General features: G+C 40.1%; 2 protein-coding genes across 2 annotated transcripts in view; one reads left to right on the forward strand and one right to left on the reverse strand.

Annotated features, from left to right (window-relative positions):
• Nucleotides 1-3,400, reverse strand: part of LOC125225281 (mitochondrial intermediate peptidase) — a 43,438-nt gene extending 40,038 nt beyond the window's left edge. Inside the window, 1 exon segment of the mRNA XM_048128908.1 lies at nt 3,250-3,400. The gene's annotated coding sequence lies outside the window, so the exon portion shown is untranslated.
• A 587-nt stretch (nt 3,401-3,987) lies between these two features.
• Nucleotides 3,988-18,445, forward strand: part of LOC125225151 (histone deacetylase 6) — a 30,805-nt gene continuing 16,347 nt past the window's right edge. The window contains exons 1-8 of the mRNA XM_048128725.1: nt 3,988-4,122; nt 4,233-4,376; nt 8,654-8,743; nt 10,246-10,376; nt 10,591-10,774; nt 11,265-11,464; nt 12,443-12,511; nt 17,553-17,745. Of these exons, the coding sequence (XP_047984682.1) occupies nt 4,120-4,122; nt 4,233-4,376; nt 8,654-8,743; nt 10,246-10,376; nt 10,591-10,774; nt 11,265-11,464; nt 12,443-12,511; nt 17,553-17,745 (1,014 nt within the window). The 5' untranslated portion in view covers nt 3,988-4,119. The remainder of the gene's footprint in view (nt 4,123-4,232; nt 4,377-8,653; nt 8,744-10,245; nt 10,377-10,590; nt 10,775-11,264; nt 11,465-12,442; nt 12,512-17,552; nt 17,746-18,445) is intronic.

Consider the following 18,445-nt stretch of genomic DNA (forward strand, 5'->3'; position numbering starts at 1 on the left):
CAAAAGGAATCATGGGTGTAGTCAAATAGTTTTTAGGGTGCACTGATTCCAAAATTAATGAAATGATTTAAAAAGTAATGACCGATTTGGAACCTGACATTGCACAGTACCCCTGGAAAGGAAACCTATTTGACGACACCCATAACGACTTTTATGTCAAAGTGACAGTCAGCAATGTCAGATTCCAAATTGATCATTAATATTGAGATCAGTACCCATGAAAACCTATTTGAAGACACCCATGATCGCTTTTGTCTCAAAGTGACAGTCAACAGTGTCAGATTCCAAATTGGTCATTAGTTTTCAAACACCTCCGGATACCTATTTGACGACACCCATGACAACTTTTGTGTCAAAGTGACAGTCAGCAATGTCAGATTCCAAATTGGTCACTAATTTTGGAATCAGCACCCCCTAAAACCTATTTTACGACACCCATGACGACTTTTGTGTCAAAGTGACAGTCAGCAATGTCAGACTGAACATTGGTCATTAATTTTGGAATCAGCACCCCCTAAAACCTATTTTACGACACCCATGACGACTTTTGTGTCAGAGTGACAGTCAGCAATGTCAGATTGAACATTAGTCATTAATTTTGGAATCAGCACCCCTAAAACCTATTTTACGACACCCATGACGACTTTTGTGTCAGAGTGACAGTCAGCAATGTCAGATTGAACATTGGTCATTAATTTTGGAATCAGCACCCCTAAAACCTATTTTACGACACCCATGACGACTTTTGTGTCAAAGTGACAGTCAGCAATGTCAGATTCCACATTGGTCATTAATTTTGGAATCAGCACCCCTAAAACCTATTTTACGACACCCATGACGACTTTTGTGTCAAAGTGACAGTCAGCAATGTCAGATTCCAAATTGGTCATTAATTTTGGAATCAGCACCCCTAAAACCTATTTTACGACACCCATGACGACTTTTGTGTCAAAGTGACAGTCAGCAATGTCAGATTCCAAATTGGTCATTAATTTTGGAATCAGCACCCCTAAAACCTATTTTACGACACCCATGACGACTTTTGTGTCAGAGTGACAGTCAGCAATGTCAGATTCCACATTGGTCATTAATTTTGGAATCAGCACCCCCTAAAACCTATTTTACGACACCCATGACGACTTTTGTGTCAAAGTGACAGTCAGCAATGTCAGATTCCAAATTGGTCATTCATTTTGGAATCAGCACCCCTAAAACCTATTTTACGACACCCATGACGACTTTTGTGTCAGAGTGACAGTCAGCAATGTCAGATTGAACATTAGTCATTAATTTTGGAATCAGCACCTCCTAAAACCTATTTTACGACACCCATGACGACTTTTGTGTCAAAGTGACAGTCAGCAATCTGAGGTACTACATATTCGTAATCTGAAAGTAATCAAGTCAATAATTTCAGTTATTTTGAATCGACTATGATTCCGAATTATTGGTAATAGTAATGATTGTATAGATGATTAGTGATTCCTTTACATGTAATGGTAATTTACCGTTTCACTTGATTACATTACAAGTAATCTGACACCCAGTAGTGTCAGATTACAAAGTAAAATCAAGTAATCGTGTAATCCGGAATCGATTACGATTGGTTGGTTGGTACTGGTGACCACCATCTGGCTCCATCATCAGACCCTGAGTACGACCTCTTGTCAAAGGTCTTGTTGAGACGAACCCAACGAGCCTAAACACGAAGTCGTTTACTTACATGGTTCACTGGTACTGGTGACCACCTTCTGGCTCCATCATCAGATCCCGAGTACCATCTTGATGTGTCTTATCATCTTGACCGTATTGTAATTTTCACATTTTTATCATCACAACGTTGTAATACTTTAACATTTAAACATAACAAAGTATTACAAAAGCAAATATTTACGGATCTAGGATCAAATTCGTTGGTCGCTGTTTACACACACACAATGCGAGGATAGCCCGTGTAGAAACAAGGCGTCCGACCCACACAACAATAAATATTCTCGACGTTTGCGATGAAAACTCGGAGACCAAAGCGACATACGTCTTACCTCCTCGAGCTCCGGCGCGGCACTGAAATCGCAGGCGTCCGTCGCCGGTAAAATAGCGACAGGAAGGCTAGTTTTCAAAAAATTGGCAAAAAATCATGATAAAATATTATAACGACAAATGGATAACAGCAGTTTAAGCACATTGTGCAGATTATTTATATACTAAAATAACTTCGATAACATGTAGATTTTCGGAGAAATGATCACTTGTTTCGATGTATTTTCAAGACAAAATTGAGTTCGTTTTACTTTCAATTTCTCAATTTCAAAGGATTAAATGATAAATATTGTTTAATGGGCCTTAAGTACAAGATATTTGGAACTTAAATTTACCTCATTTATGAGAGTGATCTTATCAAATTGTACATAATAAGAGCTCCGAATTCTGTGCTTCACGCGGTTTTTCCTAAACGAGCATCAGAAAAACAATCATTACTAATTGAAAAAGCTTTTTTTTTCATATGTTTTTTATTTAACCGACAGTTAATAAGATGTTCTAACTGAAACAAGTACTTTCACTGTCTTTTAGTATGAGTAAAGTGTACAATTTTGTCGATAAATATTGTGCATTTTACAATATATCGCCTTTTTTTGTCATAGCGCTCTTAAAATAAAATATTTTATGCAGTGCACGAAATAAAGCACCACATAATTAGAAGAAAAATATGGACAGTGGTTATGTTTAAGCATAATTCCTATTTAATAAGTCGAAGAGAAAGATATAAAGTAAATCAATTGACCATGACGTCACTCCTCAGTATTTCATAGTAATTCCATATTAGGAAATCGTTTTGACAGTTCTTAAAAAGAAGCTGATTTGACTAGTAGGAAACTAGCCTATTGTTCTATTCCCCCTATACCAAAACCTCCGTGTACAAAGTCATAAAAAAGGTTACCATGTCCAAACTGGGTTACATTACAGCTTTGCAGCTAACTGTATTATATCTTGGCTATAAAGTGTCACAGAAGTTTAAGAGCTAATATTTAAAAACAAATATTCAACTAGTTAGAGGATAAGAAGTCGTTTCTATAGAATTTTCAACATGTTTACATTGTACAGGTTAACCTCTTAGGTAACTACATTATTTGTTTAATGAGAGCAACCAGGTCAAGCACATAACTGTCTTGTTTACACGATCTTTATAAGGTAAAGGAGAAGTTTAGCAACGACTCAATAAACTTACGTAGGACGTGAGAGGTGACTTACCAAATGGTACATATGCATAGAAAAACCTTCTCAATATTTAAGGGATTGAGATGAAGTTAGTATCTTTCGTATTCCGCAACGTTAAAATATACAATTCGATGTGGTATTATTTATAAAAGATGAAATTAATAAAATATCTCCGTCTTTGACATTTCTTTGCTATAACCCGACCAAATTACAGAACTTTCACTGACAGCTCAACAGGGATATGTTCAAAAACAATCAGACTAATTCTAGAGGTTTCGTAATGGTATCATAAAAAAATCATTTTTACACCCATTTTCGCAATCGATCAATTCAAGTGCAAAACACAGTGCAAACATTGCTGTAGTTTCATTTCAATAAAGATAAAAAACGTTAAATTAACGTCAGTAAGGTCCGACTTGTTTCTTATTTACAGACTTCATGTAAGTACATTTACACAAGAAATTATCCTGAACTACTATGGAAATAGTACAAGAAATAATTATCATATTTTTCTTAATGTTCCCAAATTTTAATACGGACTTTCATACATTACCCAGGGCGACAGTTGCACGGCGACATTTTTTGTCTCTGTCGTTACTACATGCGTCCAAGACAGAGACAAAAAATGTCGCCGTGCAACTGTCGCCTCCGTGTGCGCTCAGCCTTACGGACCGTTGTAAATTAAATACGGAGAACATCTTTACTTGGTCGCTTAGTAATCAAAGTGACAACTTCACAAAAATAAATGTCAACAAATGCCATCAGTCATTGCGAAAATTGGTCGTTTGTTGTATTAATTCTATTCATTCTTTGAAAATAATTGATATGTAGGTTGAGGTCGTAATAATACAGTATTAAATTTTCAGCGTACTATAGACTAATGGTATCAGTAATTTAGTTATAATGGTAAGTTTATTTATAAAATGTGCTGGTATTTATAGTTGGCGCGCTCGAGTATTCATAGTGGATGGACAACGTGGGTAGATTTTTTGTTATGGTTTTAATCTTTGTTTTAGTCCACCCCGCCGCCCCAGCAGCCCCAGGCACGGCGCTCCGCTGGAGACAGTAAGAAGAACACCCCACCGGTATCGAACATAGTCACTAGAAATGGTGCCCGCAAAGCGAAAATTCAAACACGAGCGATGTCGTCGGGAGCTAAAGTAAGTCCATTAAAGTAAATTGCTCGCTGGCGTATATTATTATCTTTATAATTGTTTAATTTGTTCGTGAAAGCTAGCTATTACTGGGGTTTTCCATACTGACGGCATGTATTTAGTTCTAAAAAGAGCTAATATGTAGATTATTGTAGATGTATCTTTGGAATGTCTTAACTGAAAACATATTAGTTGCTGTAGATTTTCTCTCACTAGTGTTACAACATTAATTTATTTGCAGTTAATAACAATTAGAATAGGGCAACATTTTAACCTTAAAGATAACAGTTCTTATCATTTGTTTTATTTTAATATGTGTGTTCAGTGTAGACTCAGTCAGTCCGTCATTAAAGACATGTAAGTATTCTTTGCTTATCTTAGGAGTTTGTCAAATTGAACATAGGGTGTTTGTTAATTTAATAAACATTAAAGTCTATGAACTTAATTAACACTATCATTTATATTTTCATTAATTTTCTATCACTGTCTACTATAGACTATTCATTTTATATCAGTCCATTTGTACCCACACTCTAGAATGTAATAAGGCTTTATTCAGTTTTAAAATATGAGTAGTAAGATTACAATTATTGGTTGTATGTTTATTGATTAATTTATCTAAATAGTTGTATGGAATATGCAACATTCTTAAAGTATTGCCGTAACATAGCATTATTGGGAGCCCAGATGTTGTCAAACGTCTACTACATTTCTAATAAACATGACTTTCATCCCTCCTCGTCACATGACCGTACCATGCTAAGCCACCCATAGGCCTGATTTAGACAGCATGCAAACTCGAATGCAGATTTTTGTTACATTGCGGGTTGTTGTGGTTACATACAATTTTGCACAGCCATCAAATACCTCAATGTAATAAAACTTGTATGTTAGTTCTCGTACCATCTAATTAGGCCCTTACTTTTTCTGTTGTACCATGTAACCACAAATGTAAATAAAATAAAGTGTGTTATCATATAATGCTTTCAACCTTGTAATTGCCATGATAATCCCTATATTATTCATCAAACAATACAACTCTTATCATTGTTATTTTTTTTAATTTAATTAGAACACAAACAGTCATAATATACACCATACATATTGTAGTACATAATGTACCAGAAACTAAAGTAATACCACAGAATATATAATAGTACAAGTACAGAAGGCCCACTGCTTTGATGTTCACTAAATGCCGCCTTTTTAGATGCCCACAAAATTCTAACAAAGAAACGAGCCACACATCCTCAGCGTGGGATGATAGGGTTGCCTATGGATTAAAACGAATTAATACTCAGATAACATTTTATACTATTACTAGCGACCCGCCCCGGCTTCGCACGGGTACTATACCTACCCGTAAACCTTCCTCTACAATCACTCTATCTATTAAAAAAACCGCATCAAAATCCGTTGCGTAGTTTTAAAGATTTAAGCATACATAGGGACATAGGGACAGAGAAAGCGACTTTGTTTTATACTATGTAGTGATATTCATGTCTTGGGTAGTTTCTAGGTATATATACAGTATTTACCTATATATTTTTGTTTAAGTCCCAACATCACAAGCCTTATTGACTTTTCCCTGGGACTCAATCAATAATAGATCTGTGTAAGATTGTGCTATTTTATTCATGATGTCTATTGAACTAAGTTTTATTAGCCATTCCACACGCGGACATCGCATACCTAAAAAAACTCGCGACGTAAAGTAACAATAGAAAGTGTGAACGTGCGTTCTGTGAGAACGCGCGCCACCCCTGATTAGGCCACGAAGTCGCGGCCGCCAGCATGTACTTGTAGCGCGAAGACAGAATCGCGGAGTGAGCCGCCCCTGGTAATACAAATAGACCTGTGGCCCGTTTCTCGAAAGGTACAAGCCTTGTATTACAAGTGTGTTTCCATGACAACCCATACGATTTGACAGTTTGCGCACTTGTAGTACAAGGCTTGTACCTTTCGAGAAACGGGCCCCTGGAGGTTCATAACATAACATACATATGAAGTTAACCTTAACAGTAGTTAAAAATAAAGTAGTAGTATAAATACGTAGTTCAGAAATAAGTGCAACACATAAATATTTATTATATGTTATGAATTGTATCTCCTTAAGTTGTGATCTAAATTAGATCCTTTAGGTTTATTACTTAAGTAACTTTACTGCATTAGTAAATATAGAATATCTGTGTAAATTGTTTTATGTTCTGCTTCTGATAAGGAGAAGCAGGGCCGGATTAAGGGTAGAGCAAGTGGAGCGGCCGCTCTAGGCGCCAGATGGTGAGGGGCGCCAAAATCGTAAATGTGGAAAAGTCCAAATCAAAAAGTTTATATTGCATGGGCGCACACAGAGTCCGAAATGACGAGCGGGCCAGGAGTGAATTCAGCTATTAAAAATCTGCATTTGGGTTTAAGTAGGTATATAAAATTCCTCTCTCAATAATAGGAAAAAATTTCGCGCTCGCTTCGCTAGCGTTCATTATTTCTGTCTAGTATGAGACCCTATGCTATCTTTTAGTTACTTATTAGTCAAATGGCTATAACGTGACAGACGGACATAGCGTAACTATAAGGACTCCGTTGATATTTCCATTGGTATTTTAGCTTCGAACCCGAAAAAATTTTTAACAATAAGGGCGCCAAAACTATGTCTCGCTCTACCCTGATCAAGTGCGCGGGCCGGCGCTGAGGAGAAGCCTACATTCTTAGAAAAAAGAAGTAAGTTGGAGTCTATTGCAGCTACTTTATCGCACTAGTGCACAAAGTAATAATGTTACATGACTATGCCTAAACTTTGAAGGGAAGGGAAGAAGTATATTTTCTAACGCCTAAACTACTGTGCTGGTGCCTGCCGAAAACACATCTTCAGACCGTTTAGACAACAACTATTTTCAGCTGCCTAAATGTCACTGCCAGTGGCCAACAAAGCAACTGTAGTCGATTACAGGTGCCTTTTCAGCACCAGTGCTAGTGCTAGTTTTTTCGCCAGTCTTTCTACGTAACCCACTTACCCTACCGGGTGGTTTTTTTTTAACATGGCTTTCACTCGGTCTTTTTTCCGAGGTGGATTTATAACTCCCTTTTTTTTTGCTTTTTCTAGTGGGTAAGTGACAATATACCAAAATATCTCGAAAAATCCGGGGGTAAGAATTTTTGCATTTAGGGTTATCTGGGATAATGGTTGTTCAATCTCATACATATAAATAAATAAAATAAATAGTAAATAAATATTATAGGACTAATTACAGCTGTAGTGCGAAAAGGGTTTCCTTCGTGTTTTTCCGGAAACGTTCGTATTTGTCTTAGTATAAACCTAGACAGTTGGGAGACACGCGCTAGCATGAGACCTGAATGGCGCCGGGACTTATCCGACGGGGTGATGGAGCACGACAAAGCCTGGCTCGACAACCTTAAGCAGAAAAGGCTCCGTTCCAGAGCTCCTCCTCCTCTTGACTCGCGTTTCACCTGTGACAGATGTGGCAAAAGGTGTCGGGCTGCCATCGGACTACTAAGCCACCAAAGACGATGTACCGGCACCACACAATAAAATCACTGCAACAATCATCTGCTAAGATGTCGTGGCCAATGATGATGATGATTTACTTGAAAAGTCATTTTTATAGTAGTATGATGTACTAACCTTGAATATAAGTATAATTACCGCAACAGAAAAGATAAACATCATTATAAGTATTATAACGAATGTACTGTCATGTATCATTATAATCATTATATTATCATTATAGGTAATATGTTGTATGTAGCCCTTAGGTTTCCCTAAACTCGTACCATGCATTGACATATATATTACTTCGTAAGGACGCGGCTTATTTGCACTAAAATGAATGGTGTCAGTACAGTGGCGTCATTGGTGTCATTGTTCACGAATGCCAGCCAAGTGTGCAGTCTATGCGAGCAAAGTGTGCAGTCTATGCGAGCCAAGTGTGCAGCCTATGCTCAAAGTCGCCGTTAATAGAATTTTCCAACATTGTAAACAAAACTTGTATTCAAAATGTATTTTTTAATCAATTCATGTCACATCATGGTCCTAGATCATTTAAACAACAAAAGAGTGCTAGAAAATAAATATTTCAATCATTCAGTTTGTTTACATTATTGGCAATTTCTATTGACGACTTTACGACTCATCAACCAATCGCATTGTTGCGTTCCACCAAAGCGCATGAAACGAGAATGTTCAATCGAAATTATATGAATTGCCATTTCCATAACTTTGAAATCTTTGGTACCATATATTGCTTTAAATGTGCGTACGATTGCAGCCTTCCGCGTCAGTCGCGTCGATGAAGCGGAGAGCGCAACAGAAGAAGAAACACTGTGTCGACACTGTGCTCCGGGATCATTATCAAATTGTGAGTATTTATATTAAAGCTTAGGCGAGACGACTTAAAAAAACTAATGAGTCCGTCAAAAAATTAGTCCGTCAGTTAGATTATCAAAGAATTTTAGACACGTATTTTTTACTTAATGAAAAATGACGACGGTACAGTATGTTGAAAGTTCGCGTGACGTCACGCCTAGGCACAATTTTTACTTAGAAGTGACGTCACAAACCCCCACTCCTAACTTTGATGCTCTATATCTTTGTATTTGTTCATTAGTTAGAAAAAGCGAAAAATATGTGTTCAGTAATTTTGAACGATCTAACTGACGGACTAAGCAGAATGCCATTTTTTTATGTAGTCGACGATCGTCATCCCTATTAAAAGTACTGTTGTTGTTGATTGTCCTAGGGCACTCCATAGATGCCTAGGGCCTCCACAAGATCCTTCCACGCCTTTCTATCTTGAGCCATGTCCTTGAGTCCTTGGCCTTGTTTCAGCTCGGTCCAAATTCCCGCATCTCGTTCTCTACGCTGCGCCTCCCAGGTGTTTGTTTAAAAAAAAACCCGAAAATAGAATTTCACCAGCTCATTCTTCTCAGAATCACGAGCTGAGTCGATCCCGACGATAAAAAAATGTGTCTCAAATTTTCCATACAAAAATCGAGTTTACAATACGTCACACTCGTAGTAACTTCATTCATACCAAAGACATATGTAACTCCGTATAGACAGTTAAAGTCTAAGAAAAAAACCGGCCAAGAGCGTGTCGGGCCACGCTCAGTGTAAGGTTCCGTAGTTTTCCGTATTTTTCTCAAAAACTACTGAACCTATCAAGTTCAAAACAATTTTCCTAGAAAGTCTTTATAAAGTTCTACTTTTGTGATTTTTTCATATTTTTTAAACATACGGTTCAAAAGTTAGAGGGGGGGGACGCACTTTTTTTTCCTTTAGGAGCGATTATTTCCGAAAATACTAATATTATAAAAAAAACCATCTTAGTAAACCCTTATTCATTTTTAAATACCTATTCAACAATATATCACACGTTGGGGTTGGAATGAAAAAAATATCAGCCCCCACTTTACATGTAGGGGGGTACCCTAATAAAACATTTTTTTCCATTTTTTATTTTTGCACTTTGTCGGCGTGATTGAAATACATATTGGTACCAAATTTCAGCTTTCTAGTGCTAACGGTTACTGAGATTATCCGCGGACGGACGGACGGACGGACGGACAGACAGACATGGCGAGTCGATCCCGACGATAAAAAAACTATAAGGGTTCCTAGTTGACTACGGAACTCCGTATAGACATTTAAAGTCTAAGAAAAAACGTACCTCAAAACCAAACAGAAAAAGGTACAGTGACCCATATGGCGATACACCTTCGGGGGACGCTCGGCTAGATGGCGCTAATATTAATATCCATGTGGCCAGGCCCATACAGATTGTGAGTCACGCAGTAAGCTCAAGAAGGCTTTCTTGTGTTGTGTATCCTTTATTATAAATAATAATTATCATTTCAATAGGCAATGGATTCGAAAACCAAAGTGAAGGGGCCAACTGGGTTTGTGACGGAGCCCCGAATGGCGGAGCACCGTTGTCTCTGGGACGACAACTACCCGGAATGCCCTGAGAGACTCACTAGCGTCATCAATAGGTAAGTCTTTATTTCTATTAACACGTTAAACGCCATACAAAATACTATGCTTTTCCATTTAGGCCATGGGGGGCACCTGTTAAGCGACACATACACTTTCCGTTCGGCCCTTGGGGGCCACCGTATGACCGCGAGTCAGACCTAATTTGAAACTCCTTTATCCTCCTCTCGAGTTATCGTGGAGCTAGCCTATTTTAACTCTCTTAAATACCAGGTGCGAAGAACTGAACCTGATTGAGCAGTGCAAACAGTATGAGCCCCGGGCAGCCACCAAAGAAGAACTGACCACTATGCACTCCCCGTCGGTGTTCGAGCTACTTGAGACCACTCACCAGAACCAGGACCTGGAGTATCTGGAGGAGGTGTCTTCGAGATATGACGCTGTGTATATACACCCGGTAAGAACATCATTCGCCTGCTTATCCCAGTCATTTGGGGTATGCGCAGCATGCCCTTCTATTCCATACCTCTATAGCCCGTCATCTCATCATTCACTTGTTTCCTTTATATCTTTCACACAGTCCATCCCCCTTTCCTAGGTTTACCTCACCCGTTGCTTCCGTCGACATTCATTTGTAATACCTTCCTCGTCACACGACTTTCATCCTTTCGCATGTCATGCCCATACCATGCTAATCGACACCCGGTAAGGATATACAGAGAAAAATCTACAGTCATAAGAGAAATGGTAGACTACAAAACCTCCTTTTCAAGTGTGATAGGATATACTTCATACTTATAAGTATTGTTTTCGGTAGTACTACTTGTATGTAGCTAAAAATCTAGAGTAACATGAAAATTATATGCACTATAGCTTGGTTATATTAGGCTTCATCAAATATTATGCTTCCAATTTTATTTGTCAAACACATTTTTTTTTATCACCAGAGCACTCACGAGCTAGCCCTCCTATCAGCCGGCTCAACCATCGACATGGTGGACCGGATAATATCCGGTGATATCCAGAACGGTGCGGCGTTCGTCCGGCCGCCCGGACACCACGCCATGCGCGCCGAACCTTGTGGATACTGCTTCTATAATAACGTGGCGCTGGCTGCTAAACACGCTATAGACAAAGGATTAAATAGGTAGGTAATTAGTAAGTTATGCTCTATACTCTGGTATATCGTCTGGTAAAGTCCGGAATGGTGCGGCGTTCGTCCGGCCGCCCGGACACCACGCCATGCGCGCCGAACCTTGCGGATACTGCTTCTATAATAACGTGGCGCTAGCTGTTAAACACGCTATAGACAAGGGATTGAATAGGTAAGCTAACACATAAATGCATGGTGATACATCATGCATTTTTGACTCTATTGACAGCATGTCAAAATTCAAATTTGAATAAATATTTGTCAAGGTCATGCATTTAAGGGTTAAACAGTGTGACATATAGTTACTAGGCTATGCTCTATGTATACTGTGGTATATTGTCCGGTAAAGTCCGGAACGGTGCGGCGTTCGTCCGGCCCCCGGACACCACGCGATGTATATATGCATCATGCATTTTTGACTCTATTGATAGCATGTCAAAATTCAAATTTGAATAATTATTTGTCAAGGTCATGCATTTAAAGGTTAAACAGTGTGACATCTAGCTAACTATGCTATGCTCTATACTGTGGTATATTGTCCGGTAAAGTCCGGAACGGAGCGGCGTTCGTCCGGCCGCCCGGACACCACGCCATACGCGCCGAACCTTGCGGATACTGCTTCTATAATAACGTTGAATAATTATTTGTCAAGGCCATGCATTTAAGGGTTAAACAGTGTGACATGTAGTTAATAAGTTATGCTCTATAGTGTAGTATTTGTAGTAAGTATAGTTTCTGCTAGGCTACCCCAAAGCGTATGTCATGTAAATACATAAAGAAAGGCGTGTAACGATTTGCGAAGTCCGGCGCGGCTTCCGTAGCTCCATTGCTTAAGAGCAATGCACGAATTGCAGAAGATGCGGGTTCAAGTCCCGGCGGAAGCGTAAATTTTTCCATTTTCTCCTTTAATAGAAAATTGAACTTATAACAATATTATCATAAATACATATATGATTCCTTACTTTGTTTTAGGATATTAATCGTCGATTGGGACGTACATCACGGACAGGCCACGCAACAAATGTTCTACGACGATCCCAGGTAAATATAATGTTTGAACATTTTTTAAATCATATTTTTTCTTTTCCATCTGTTGTATATGTAGGTAGAATAGGAATGCATGTATTGAGGGTAGGCTTGATCGAAATAAATGAGTTCTCTTTGAGTTGGCAAACGGATTGTTTCATTGCACTTTTCCTAAACATTACATGGTGTCAGGTGTGAATATTCGTGTTAGATTGGTCAAAAGATTGTGACAATTGCTTAGTGGACATGAGTGACAATGAAAGCAAAAGTGATAAGGCGGCGCGTAATAAATCAGGCGCGGTCACAAGCGGCACAGCGTACACGGCGGTGCAGCAACCACCCGCCATGTTGGGCACGGGCAACCTCGCCGATAACTGGCGGGACTGGAAGCAAACGTTCGATTGGTACCTAATTGCATCGGGTCGAGAAAAGTCATCAAGTCGTGAAAAATGTGCCCTGTTACTTCATGTAATAGGTAAAACTGGCCGTGACCTTTATGAAGAGTTTGATATCAGTTCGAGTGAACAAAGTGATTACGAGGCTTTATGTACAAAGTTCAGTGACCGCTGTGACCCACAGAAAAACGTTAATTTCGAACGGCACTTATTTTTTGAGACATATCAAACGAATGAAGATTTCGATAAATATTTAGCGTCACTTCGTGTTAAAAGTAAAACGTGTGAGTTTGGGACATTGAGGGAAAGTTTGATTCTAACTCAAGTGATCCGGGGAATTAAAGATGGTCAATTAAGAGAGAGAATGTTAAGGAAAAAGGATTTAAAATTGGAGGATGCGACGGCTTGGTGTCGTGCAGCAGAATTAGCGAGTGAGCAGGCGGGAGTGGTGCGGGGGGGAGCGGGCGCGGAGTCGACACGGGCAAGTACGAGCGCGCCGCTCGCCGACGTCGAGCAAGTTCGAGCGCGCCCTCACCGCCGCGCGCCGGCGCCGACGCCGACGCCGTCCAACTCGCGCGCCGCTGGGGCGGGCGCGCCAGCACCGCGACGACCACAACAACAATATCGTGGCGGGAGTGGTTCTAAATTCAAATGTACAAACTGCGACTACGTACACGAACGTGACCAGTGTCCCGCGTACAAGGTCAAGTGTTACAGATGTGATCGTTTCGGACATTTTATGCGGTGCTGCAGAAGTAATTACGTACGGGAAGTGTATAATACTACGGACGAGATAAGTGATTGCGATGAACTAATAATACATGGAGTGGAGATTTTGTCGCTCGACAGCAAAGGGTGGTTCGAGAGTGTAGCGGTGAATGGAATTCCTGTGACGTTCAAGTTGGACTGCGGCGCGGACGCCTGCGTCATGTCGCGCGACAGCTTCCGGGCGGCAGGCTACAGTGAGGACATTTTGAGTAATGCCGGTACGGTATTACGTGAGGTTAGTAGGAACATTTTACCTGTGGTGGGATATTTTATAGCTGAGTTTTCGCATCATAACAGTGAGAAAAAATGCAAAGGCAAAATTTATGTGCTAGACGTTAATTGTAATAATTTACTGTCACGAGATTTATGTAGTGAGTTAAATTTAGTTAAAAGGATATATGAGATTTCAAATAATAGTAATTGCATTGATTTAGTAAACAAATATAAAACTGTGTTTGAGGGAATCGGTCGTTTACCAGGTGTACACAAATTAACTGTAGACGATTCAGTTCCTCCCGTCGTAAGATGTTCAAGGAAAATACCTATTAAACTAAGACCGCGACTGAGAGAGGAGCTGGATCGGCTGCAGGAGCTGGGCATTATTGAGCCCGTGGATGAACCTACCGACTGGGTGTCGAGTATTGTTCTCGTTGAGAAACCGGACGGCAAATTGCGATTGTGTATTGATCCCCAAAATTTGAATAAGGCCATTAAACGTAGTCACTTTCAACTTCCCACACTAGACGAGGTTACAGCAAATCTAGCAGGAGCGAAATATTTTTCACATTTAGATGCTAGCAAGGGTTTTTACATGATCGTTCTTGACGAGGAAAGTTCAAAATTATGTACCTTTGCTACACCATTTGGAAGATGGAAATTCTTACGTTTACCTTTTGGCATCTGTTCCGCGTCGGAGGTGTTTCATAATGCTATGGTAAAGATATTTTCAATGGAGGGAGTGGAATGTTTTATAGACGATTTGCTCGTATACGGGAGAACAAAAGAAGAGCACGATTCTAGGTTGGAGGCCGTACTGCAGCGCGCGTTAGATAACGGAGTGAGATTTAATAAAGAGAAATGTGTTTTGGGTGTGCAGGAAGTCAAATACTTAGGTCACGTGTTTGATTCAATGGGCATGCGCCCCGACAGCGACCGAGTGAAGGCGATCAGGGACATGCCCCCTCCTGGCTGCAGGAAGGATTTAGAGAGGTTCCTAGGGATGACGAATTATGTGTCGAGATTCTTGCCAAACTATGCTGAATTGGTAGAACCATTAAGAGGACTGTTAAAGAGGGATAGCGAATTTCAGTGGTATGAAATTCACACAAACGCGTTCAATAAAGTAAAAAGATGTTTGATGGAGGCGCCAACGCTGCGATATTATGACCCCGGAGAGGGGGTGGTAGTGTCGGTAGACGCGAGCTCGCGAGGGCTGGGCGCGTGCTTGCTGCAGGGCGGGCGGCCGGTCGCCTTTGCTGCCCGCACACTTACGCCTGCCGAAACGCGTTGGGCGCAAATTGAAAAAGAATTATTGGCAATTCTGTTTGGTTGCCAAAAATTCCATCAATTTATTTATGGCCATAAAAATGTATTAGTGGAGAGTGATCATAAACCTCTAGAGGCGATTTTTAAAAAGGCCCTCAATGACACGCCTGTACGACTACAGAGGATGCTATTAAGACTCCAAAAATACTCTATACAGATTAAATATGTTCCCGGGAGGCTAATGTATGTCGCCGACACACTTTCACGCGCTCCGACCGACGACGCGTGCGACGACAAAACTGGAAGTGACATTGACGTTCACGTAAACGCTCTATACGACAGCGTCAACTTTAGCTCGGACAAGCTGAAGAAGATCAAAGAGGAAACGGACAAAGAACCAGGGCTCGACAACGTCAGGCAGTACTGTATGAAAGGCTGGCCACATACCAAAAATATCCTTGAAAGTGAGGCTAAGCCGTATTGGGGTATCAAGGAGGAGCTTCACGTAATAAAGGGCATAGTTTTCCGAGGCAATCGCGTGGTAATACCTACTAGCCTCCGGAAAGAAATGCTGCAAAGAATCCACGAGGGACATTTAGGCATTGAAAAGTGCAAATACCGAGCGCGAGACGTGATGTGGTGGCCCGGCATGTCGGCGCAGGTGGAGGCGCTGGTGGCGGCGTGCGCCACGTGCGCCGAGCGCCGCGCCGCGCAGCCGCGCGAGCCGCTGCTCCCACATCAAGTACCTGGGAGACCCTGGGAAGTGCTAGCCACTGACCTATTTGAATTTAGAAATAAACATTACATTATAGTAGTGGATTATTATTCCAAATATGTCGAAGTTGCTTCTTTATCGGATATTCGAAGTGAAACCATTATTAACCAGCTAAAATCTATTTTTGCCCGTCACGGCATTCCCAAAAAACTCGTGTCGGACAATGGTCGGCAGTTTACTTCGGCAATATTCGAATCTTTCGTGGAAAAATGGGAATTCGAACATGTCACGAGTTCTCCTTATTATTCAAGATCCAACGGCCTTGCTGAACGAAACGTGCAAACGATTAAGAACCTTATGGAAAAGGCGCACAGTGAAGGCACCGATCCATATTTGGCGCTTTTAAACTTCCGCAACACTCCAGTCTCCGGCGAGTCATACTCTCCGGCACAACTCCTCATGGCGCGAAGGCTCAATACTAGACTGCCCGTTTCAGAACAATTACTAGCGCCAAAGGTACCTACTTCAGTAACTGTTCAAAAATTTAGGTTAAATAAATATATAAAAGCAAAAGAACGATATGATATCGGAACCCGGCCACTAAAACAGCTTGCTCCAAACGAACAAGTCCGAATGCGGGAGCCGAACACTGGCCGTAAAGCACGCTGGGTGCCAGCGCGAGTGGAGGAGAGGCGGCTCAGCCTCGCTCCTACTGGCTTCGCGCGCCGGACGGCTCACGGTATCGTAGAAACAGACAGCACATTCTATCACAGCCACAAAATAACCAAATGTATAGCCAGCCTATATGCGAAAGAAACCATAACTCTGCTTACAATTCGAACAAATATTATGATGATTTTGAAGACAATAACAACACGATTTCCAATGCACAATCGCAACGCATCGTCAGCAATGATAATCCTGGGCGCGCGCAAACAGCTGGCTGTTACGTAACGCGCTCCGGCCGGCAGGTCCATCCACCCGACCGTTTGTGATAATAGTTATAGATATAGGTAGGAACTTATCAATTAAGCATAGTAAAAACACACACATATGTCATAAACAACAACAATCTGCTTGTTCCTTATTAAATTGTAAACTAATATAGGCTAATAAAGCATGTAAGTAAAATAAATGCATTTACAATGAAGGAATATTGTTACCTAACTATTAAAATACCTCTATTTAAACTTTTCTGCTCAATGTAATAATTTTTAATAACTATGTAACTACATTTTTCATCTTAACCGCTTCACGGTGAGATGATAAATATAATTAATAAAACGATACAGTACATTTAATAAATATAATGTAGAAATGAATAACATAGCAATGTAAAAATAAATAGTAGAAATAAATAACAAATAATTAACTGTAAATAATTTGGCATGATAATTATGCAATCATTGTTATCTTGTTAGACTTTTGTAAGAAAAGTGTAATTAAGATTACCACAAGTATTAGTCCTAAGTACCTATACCTATTCTAGCCCGTTACGAAGAAGGGACATGTTGTATATGTAGGTAGAATAGGAATGCATGTATTGAGGGTAGGCTTGATCGAAATAAATGAGTTCTCTTTGAGTTGGCAAACGGATTGTTTCATTGCACTTTTCCTAAACATTACACCATCTTTTTTAAGCTTGTAAATGGATGTGATATCAAACCAACCAGCTTTATTTGAACATTTTCAGAGTAGTATACTTCTCCATTCACCGCTACGAGCATGGAGCCTTCTGGCCGAACCTGCGACAGTCCAACTTCCACTATACAGGCTGTGGTCGCGGCACTGGGTACACCTTTAATGTGCCCCTTAACAAGACTGGCATGGCCGACGCGGACTATATCGCTATATGGACGCAGCTACTGTTACCAATGGCTCTGGAGGTACTGTATTGGCTACGTGCACGACAATTACGCCCACTACCATGTGAATTTGAAGTGGAAAATGTCAAAAAATTACATGTAAACAAACACTATATTTTAACGATTTTTCGTTAATTTTAAATAAATGGAATAACAAGAGCTACTATTTCAAGTGTTATTTAGGTAGATAGATTATAAATACATGGATATAATACCAAAAATCAGTTTCCAAAGCCATTACTCACGGTATAAACATCCAACCCCAGACTACAGAAAGAGTCAATAAATTGGTGCTGGCAGGGCATATAGGGAATCTTGAAGAACATAGGAGTAATGGTACAAGTTTTTCGAGCTAGTGATATGGTATTCGCTAAACCTCCGTCCCGTTGATGCCATATAAAATAAATCTAAACGTAAGTACGTAGTCATGTCCGCGGCCGCAGAAATATCCGACACGGGCCTATTCCCAGGCTAGGCCTGAATCTTTAAGCATAATCTTTTACGGTAGGAAAAATACTAACAGCGTATTGAACAATATTAGGTAAAGAAAGCTTAAATATAATTTATTATAATGTTTTGTTTTGACATGTCACTTACGTTTTCTTTTCACCGTAGCTATCCATTTAGTTTTTTGATCCAATTTCCAATGTGCTCTAAGAAACGCATAGAACGTGCAACGACTATTTATGCCATTATTTTTACAATTCCCCAATAGATCAAA

The sequence above is a fragment of the Leguminivora glycinivorella genome, chromosome 4, assembly GCF_023078275.1.
Source record: "Leguminivora glycinivorella isolate SPB_JAAS2020 chromosome 4, LegGlyc_1.1, whole genome shotgun sequence".
Classification (NCBI taxonomy): Eukaryota; Metazoa; Arthropoda; class Insecta; order Lepidoptera; family Tortricidae; genus Leguminivora; species Leguminivora glycinivorella.